We start from the raw sequence: 8,757 nt of genomic DNA, 5'->3' as shown, positions 1-8,757 counted from the left end.
ATAAGGCCAAAACCGAACATCGAAATGCATTTCCCTGCCCGTATCCATCGTCTTCTCCGTTATTTGCTGCCACGCCGCCGTCACCGCCGCCGTCAACTCCGCCACAACCGTCACTAAAAGGTTGGCATTCATCTTTTATGCAAATAATATGTATTTTATTGAGATTTAGATTGACATTTGGATTGAGTTTGGTTTAAAACCGGATAAATATTACCGGATTTTCAACTTCATTTTCCGGCCACCACGACCAGTCATTGGCCGAATAGTCACCGTAGAAATGTTTCTTGAAGTGTATACTTCATTTACATGGTGACATTTCGGCATTTAGACCCTTGTAGAGAAATTTTCGAGATTTCAATAATGGCTGAGTCGACTCAGCCATTCTGCGTCGAAACGTTCGAACGTTTCACCAAGACATTCGAACGTACGACGTTTAAATTACCGAGCCGTTACGGCTTCCACGTTCGAACGTTAATCGTCTTACATTCGGACGTGAATATTATTAAACGACATACGTTCGAACGTGAATATTTACTTTCGCACGTAAATCACATACGGTCGGACGTTTAATTATAACATCCGAACGTAGTGATTTTCTACATTATTCATGCTTCGACGTTCGGACGTTCATATTTACGTTCACACGTAAAACAAATACGTTCGAACTTAAATTCGAACGTATTTGTTTACTGCTTATGTTCGAACGTACATCTGTACATTCGAACGTATTTGTTTTACGTTTGAACGTAAATTTATTTACATTATTTTACGTGCGAACGTATAAATTAACGTCCGAACGTTTTTATCTTTAACGTTCGAACGTTAAAGATAAAACGTTCGAACGTTAATCAGAGCATCTTAAAATTAATACAAAAAAATGCATTATTGTAAATAATTTTTTTTTCCTTTTCTATTTTCAGGATATGGCTCTTCCACTGCATACACGAAAACGAGGGAGGGAAGGAGCCACGTCGGACACTGCCCGTATCGGAGCTCGTACTGTTATGGTAGAGAGAGAGGTCTTAATTAATGAGTTCGACGAACTCTGTTGGCAGCAGACGAACCTAAGAGATGTTTTCCTTAGTAGAGGCTGGGGAAATATCTGCACATTGAGGGGGAAGGTATACCCCTCAATGGTTCAAGAATTCTATATGGGGATGTGTGACATGCCTCCGGATGCATCCTCTCACACCGTGACTGTACGCGGTGTTTCCATTGAGGTATCGGCAGATGTCATCGGCGAGCACCTCGGGATTCATCGAGGTGCTCAGACATTTACACACTCAACACCCCGTGAGGATGTAGGCACTTCTGCATCATCTACTGGCCGGGGATGTGAGGCATCAGGATGATGCAGGCATCAGCTGAGGATACTGGCGTCGAGGCTCGATGATGACCGAGACGAGGATTTCTACATCCTCACCGGGAGGGATCGCATGCAGATCGAGCGGAAGAACGCCTTCAACCAGAACCATCTGCTGCATTTCTTCCGCATGTTGCACCTTATTGTTGCAACAAATGTCGATCCTGTGGCTCATAAAACCACATTTAGTCGGCTTCGGGCACAATTTTTGATACGAGTGGCACGTGGAGATCCTATAGATTTGCCACTGCACATTTTTGAGAGGATCCGTTACGAGGCGAGCATCGTCTCCACGGATAATCTCCCATATGGTGTCCTCATCAGCCGACTATTACTTGCACGGGGAGTGCCGACCCAGCCAGAGGAGCGGGTCAAAGATCAGATGAGCCCCCTCGACATGACCACGCATCGGCGTAGCATTGGACAGGCGAGGGGACGTCAGCCACCCCCTGTAGAGGATCTAGTTCCTCCGACGCAGCCTGAGCCAGGTCATGTCGGGAGTAGTAGTCAGCATACGCCGAGTACATCTGCAGGAGATGTGCGGCCTGCTTGGGTTGATGTGGTCATCTCACAGCTGACTGCGCATATTGATCATAAGATCGATCGATCGCTCGAGGCTATATCGGCGTCTGTTGCCGAACTCACCCATCGTGTAACTATCCTCAACGACAAGGTTGATACCTTGACTGAGGAAGTACGGAGTTCGACTTTTGCGGATAACGTTATCATCTGACTGTTGTTTACTACGTTCTATCAATTTTTGTATTTTATTTTTAATATTTGTAACGAAAAATATTATGGAATATTTTTATCGTTTTTTCATTTCAATTTTTAATCTTCTTTGATGTTATAATTTTTAACTTTAATACTAAATCACTGCATTTCAAATATATATAAATCAATAATATATATTTATATATTACAAAGTGTGTATATATAAATATATACAATTCAATTTTTTAGACTTGTTCACAAATTATGCACAATAAAAATACATAATTTTTAAATTAAAGTCATTTAATTTAAATTTACAATGAACGTTCGAATGTTATTACTTAACGTTCGAACATTGGTGCAAACATTTTACGTTCGAACGTAAAATTAATAACATTCGAACGGTTGCGCCAAAACATTTTACGTTCCAACGTAAACAGACATAACGTTCGAACGTATATGTGACGTTCGAACGCATATTTCCCATACGTTCGAATGTAAAAAAATCTCATTCTATCTTTAGTGACGGTTTCCAAAAACTGTCACAGAAAATGCCTTTTAGTGACGGTCTAGGGACTGTCACAATTTCCCAACCGTCACTAAAAAGCAATTGTGTTGTAGTGAGGAGTCGTGCATGATAGAGCAAATGTCTCTGACATCGTGGCGAGGACAAATTTATGGTGATCCTAATATTTCCTGTACAGACATCCGCAATGTATTCTCATATGGTTTTGAGCTTTCATGGTACCGATGGGGTGAGTAATTAATAAACTTGAGATCAGAATTCGAATGAGATATTTATTATATTTATGCTGATCGATATATCTCGTCCTTTATTTGTTGTTCCAACTTGATTGAATTCTCGGATTTCACTCGAATTGATCATACATATATTGTATTTTCCTACTTTGATTAGCAATACCCGACACAATACCCATTTAAAGGGGATAAATATATAGGGGCTATTTTTGCAACATTATAATGACCTAATTTTTAATTGAAGATTCGAGATGCTAATGTGATCCCATTTTTTGTCTTTTTGTCAGAATATGGAGGAAAAGGAAATGCTTTCGTCTTTTTCTTACTAAAACGGGCCGTAATTGTAGGTGAGTTTTCAATCCCCATATGATGTTTTTTTTTTTTTTTTTAAGAGAATGAACATCAATATATTTATTAATAAAACTCCATCAAAGGAGGGGATGAACCCTTAAAACAAGCTGCTGTAAAAAAACTTTCTTGAATTTTCTTTGAATGAAGACACCACACATCCTTCGCTGCTATACACTCCCAAAGAACATGTATTGTACTTTCTTCTTCTTCAAAACACAGTGGACCGTTTGGTAACTCTATTATTTTCCTTTTAAAGAGATTTAAATTATTGGATAAGACCTCTAAGCAAGCTCGCTATAGGAAAACTTCTGTAACATTTGAAATTTTTAATTTCCAGATTCTGTTCTAAACAACTTCCTTGCAATTTGAATTTGAAGACTGACTTTTATCTCGATCCAATATCTGATCTTTTTGTAAATAATATGCACTTTTTACAATAAAATTACCAATTGTTGATGAACACCTCCATATTATCTTATCTAGACTAATGTGTCAGTTTATCTTACAAAAGTGATTTTATACCATGATTTGTCAGTTTTTTTTTTTATGAGTTGACTTCTTTCTAGCTAACTCATGAATTTGCCAAGTTAATATGTAACTGATCTTTTATAAAAAGTTAATAGAGACGTAGAATTCTCTAAAATTTGTTCTTTCCAAGCCCCTACAGACTAGCTAGAGCCCAGACTTGAGAAATATTGATGCGACTATACAACTAGTTGTTTATATTTATTGCCAACAAAAATGGGTAGAGTTTTATTTAAAAAAAAAAAACAAAGACGGTACTCTAATTTTATTGAGATTATAATTTGTAACAACCCTCTCTAGAGTGAAACGAGTTGCTACTTTTCATCCTGTTTTTATTTATTTATTTATTTATATATAAATAGCAGTTTATAAAAAGAGACCTGTATCACTAACTAAAAATTTGAAAAAAAGAACCTTCTCCCTTTCTATCATATTTCAAAGTCCCAAAATAACCTCTTTATCAAAACATAGGACAATCTCATTAATTACAAGTTAAAACTACAGTCATGACACATCTACCTGGTTCACAAAATATTGTCTTAAAATACATGTCTAACGGTTTTACAACCAACCAAAATAAAATTCCCAACATCTTATACACACCCAACATAGGTTGAGGGTAGCCTAGGCGTCCAGCTCCCCCTCCCTAACGATGTCTTGCTCCACAATTTCTTCTTCGACATTTCCTGAACGTTTAAAACATTAAAACAAAGGTGAGTCCTCGGTAAGTAGTACACCAAGCAGTTAAGAGATATTTAGGAAATCCCTCAATCAGATGGCACCATTGGGGGCGCACACTATCAATGGGACCCATCCGGCATTGCAATCTGCCCCTTTTCTTTGGTACCATAATCATTCAGTCATTGGCCATTAAGTATTTTCACACATAAAACTTTCATTCCTCTTTCTTTCCGTTCATAGCATATCATGCATTTTCTTTCATAAATATATGCATTTCTTGTCATACTTTAGTAAGGAAAATCATTAGCATTCACGAAAACATGTGCATGATAAATCTCATGATCTAAACCTTGAATGTGCATGCTTTACATCATACATATACATACATTCATAATTCATAGGATGCTTAACATGGGCTACCAAGAAGGCTTATACATTATTCTACATAATTTCGTCACCAAGGAGCACTTGAATAAAGAAAGCATTTCATAGAAGAAAATATTGAGTAAGAAGCATGGCCATAGCTACTTACTTACCTCCAAACTTTACACTTTGGTTCCCTTTGAAATAATTGAAAAAATTCTTATTCAATGAAATGAAACGAGTACATCAATATCCATTTCACTCTAAGCTTCACTAACCAAAACCCTTAACTAGAGGCTCACTTTAATTCCAAGAAGAAATTAAAGTGATTTCCTTAACTCCACTTCACTTAATGAACATTATCCACAAAGCACAACCTTAACCCATTCAATTACCCACCATACATGGCACTCGGCCAAAAACATTAAGACCCTCATTTCAAGCATTTTAAAGAAACTCATGAAAGTGACTAATAGCATGCTTGCTGTCCATTAAAGGCCACTGGGTTATCTACATGAAAGATAGATGGAAACCATAAGTTAAGAATGTACAAATCGTAGGAATTATTTAGGAATGAAAGAGAACAAGGGAACATCACAAATCTGGAATTTTCATTAAAAGGGCATTTTGATAGCTTTCAAAATCATGTGGGAAGTCAATTTAAACAAAGGAATGAAGTGAACTGTTTTAAGCCTCAAAACAGAGTGCATAGCAGAATTTTCTGCACCTCCATAGAAAGCTAGTAGCTTTAGTGCATTCATGCCTTTAAGCATCCCTCCATTCAATCACAATCCCAACTACATAGACTAAGGACACTAGTATTGAAGTTTAATAGTTTATGCTGCGAACTAAAAAGAATTGATATTTTGAGGGTTTCAAAATGTAATTTTTCCTGTGTTTCTTCTCAAAAGGAAATTTGAGTTTGTTCAACATGGTCCAGTTCTATTATGTTTTGTAATGCACGTGCGAATAATCATGTCACATACATGTTTGGAAAGGAGCATTAATATTAAATTGTAGATTAATAGAGATATTTTAGAGTTCATGTATATTTGAATTAGAATGTTTTTATGAGGAGAAAACTATTATATATTTCAAATTATTTAAATCATTTTCTATATTATAAATTAACTGATCACTTACCTTTATTTCTTTTCTCCATGTGCCGCAGCTAAGTATACTGGATTGTCATGGCTCAACGGTAAGAATTTGTATCTGTCTGATCAGCTATTTGTCTTCTTTCAACTTTAAACCGTTCATTCCATAAGCAGTGAAACATGAAAATGGTTTAAACTTGGAGATAAGATCAGATATATTAATTACATGCACACATATTAATTATATATTTATATATATTTATATGGGTTGAGGTGTTATATATCTCCTGTCCAGCTAACATATATATCACATTTTAAGTATGTTTTCATTTTGATGAAATTCTACGAAGTCACTTAAAATAAGTCACAACAGATTATGATTGAGGATAATAAAATACAATACGAGAAGTAGAATTGCTAAAAAAATAAATAAATACTAACAAAAGTAAAATTCATGAATTTGAATTCTCACTCTATATTTCACCCAATAAATTAAATATTTCACGTACTAAATCCATTTATTAAGGGAGAGTTTGGCCTCTGCTGAGAGGATTGTTAAGATAAATACAAATAATTAAATCTACGTCTTCTCATAATGCTATAAACCAATATATTAGAGATAAAAATATTAATGGCCGTCATCATGTTTGTTACTTACAAATCCAAAATATATTAATAAACTTATTGATGTCCGGCGTTGGACGAGCTAGCAAGTACCATCGATCGTATTTTGTCATGATATTTAGCTAATTCGACATGATCATGATCGTCTTACTTTTGATATTGAATTCAGATGTTGACGTGAACTTTTTTTTTTTTTTTTAATTTTGTCAAACCATGCAGGCCGATTAAACGAAGGACTACGAGTCAGAACAGAATATTATGTATGGAGAACTTCTAATGGGTCTCAACGTATCGAATATCCCAGTACGTATATACTTACGTAATTGCGTATTTTCCTGTAGTGGATGATCTCAAACTGTTGGATTAATATTATACCTTTTTTAGATCTCACTAACGATGAATCCATTCTATGCATCATACACATTAATTCTTTTACATCAATTCTTAGCTAACTTTTAATGGAGATTATTTTTTTTTTTTGTCATTAACAGATTTGGCAACTTTATTAATTGGATTACTGCTCGGTAAGAATCTGTACTAACGCTCTCTTTTTATCTTTCTTAATTGTTTTAGTAAATTAATCATTCTTTAAACTACGAAACGTATAAGAAATAGTTAGAAATCATTATTAAATTAACATTAAAAATAAACACTGTCCCAAATCACAAGAATCTTGAAAGAGAGTAATTGGTAGTGCAACAACATGATTGCTCACTTTCTTATAATTATTTTTGCGATTTCATTTCCAGAATGGCGTTTGTCAATCAGTGTATTAGGCGCTCCATTTGTGATTGCATTTTTTATATATAAATGGCGAAGGAGGCACTTATCCATGTATGATAAAGTTGAAGAATTTCTCCAAAGCCAAAATAACTTCATGCCAATAAGGTACTCTTTCTCAGAAATTAAGAAAATGACCAAAGGTTTTAGAGAAAGATTGGGTGAAGGAGGATATGGCACAGTATTTAAAGGAACACTTCGAAGTGGACGTCTTGTAGCGGTAAAGATGTTAAGCCAATCCAAAGCAAATGGGCAAGATTTTATCAATGAAGTAGCAACCATTGGAAGGATCCATCATGTGAATATAGTGCAACTCATTGGTTTTTGTGTTCATGGTTCAAAGCGTGCCCTTATATATGAGTTCATGTCCAACGGATCTCTAAACAAACACATTTTTTCATCAGAGACAAATATTCTCAACTACGAGAAAACATATGATATTGCTTTAGGAGTTGCTTGTGGGATTGAGTATTTACATCAAGGATGTGACATGCAAATTTTACATTTCGACATTAAGCCTCACAACATTCTTCTTGATGAGAATTTGAAACCCAAAGTTTCAGATTTTGGCTTAGCGAAATTGTACCGGGTGGAAGATAGTATTGTTCATTTGACTCGTGCAAGAGGAACGTTTGGATACATGGCTCCTGAAATGCTTTACAAAAATATTGGAGCCGTTTCATACAAAGCTGATGTTTATAGCTTTGGAATGCTGCTGATGGAAATGGTGAGCAGAAGAAAGAACTTGAATGCATCTACAGAACATTTAAGCCAAATTTACTTCCCCACTTGGATATATGATCAATTCCATGATGGAAAGAATATAGAAATACAAGATGCTACTGAAGATGAAAGGAAAATATGTAAGAAGATGATGATAGTTGCATTATGGTGCATACAATTGACGCCTAGCGATCGTCCATCAATGAATAAAGTCATCAAAATGCTTGAAGGAGATGTTGAATGCTTACAAGTTCCTCTCAAGCCTCTCCAACCATCACTAAAGAGAGAGATAAAGGGTGATAGAGATCATTCAAATCAAGCTTCATCGTCAATTCAATCAGATGAATAAAGTTTTATTTAATTTTATTGTTTACCTTTCTAAAATTAAACTATCTCTTTCTATCCTTTTTTAAGAGAAGTTTTCATCAAGCCCATGATAAAAGAGAAGATCGACAATATGAGGTCATAATCTTTCTACACTTGTCATAGTATGTATACTTTGCAATGCCCTAAAAATAAGTATCAATCTAAATATAGTTTGATGTTACTCATACATGTATAAATTTTTTACACATCTCTCTCTCTCTATTATTTATTTTTCTCACTTCTTTCATCTATCTATTTTTATTATTTTCTCTCTACTTTTTTTCATTTATTTAATTTTTAAATTAAATATATAAAAAATTTAGATTAGTTGTTGAATCATGAATGGTACTCAAAAAGTAGTTAGTTAAAATAGGAAAAGTGGGATGTAATAAGTTTTTCAGATAAAAAATA

At 34.9% G+C, this 8,757-nt stretch overlaps 1 protein-coding gene across 1 annotated transcript; it reads left to right on the top strand.

Moving 5' to 3' along the window:
- The first annotated feature begins 7,390 nt into the window (after window positions 1-7,390).
- On the top strand, window positions 7,391-8,329 carry LOC118349210 (rust resistance kinase Lr10-like). Its single transcript, XM_035692815.1, has one exon. It carries the CDS (start codon window positions 7,391-7,393, stop codon window positions 8,327-8,329), a length of 939 nt encoding a protein of 312 aa, XP_035548708.1.
- The last annotated feature ends 428 nt before the right edge of the window (window positions 8,330-8,757 follow it).

This window comes from Juglans regia, chromosome 8 (assembly GCF_001411555.2).
Source record: "Juglans regia cultivar Chandler chromosome 8, Walnut 2.0, whole genome shotgun sequence".
Taxonomy (NCBI): Eukaryota; Viridiplantae; Streptophyta; class Magnoliopsida; order Fagales; family Juglandaceae; genus Juglans; species Juglans regia.
Note: the sequence above shows the minus strand (reverse complement) of the source record. Positions and strands in the feature narration are given on the sequence as shown.

Bases quoted from the DNA above. Each gene is read 5' to 3' on its own strand.
- LOC118349210 (XM_035692815.1), top strand. From the start codon at position 7,391: ATGACCAAAGGTTTTAGAGAAAGATTGGGTGAAGGAGGATATGGCACA.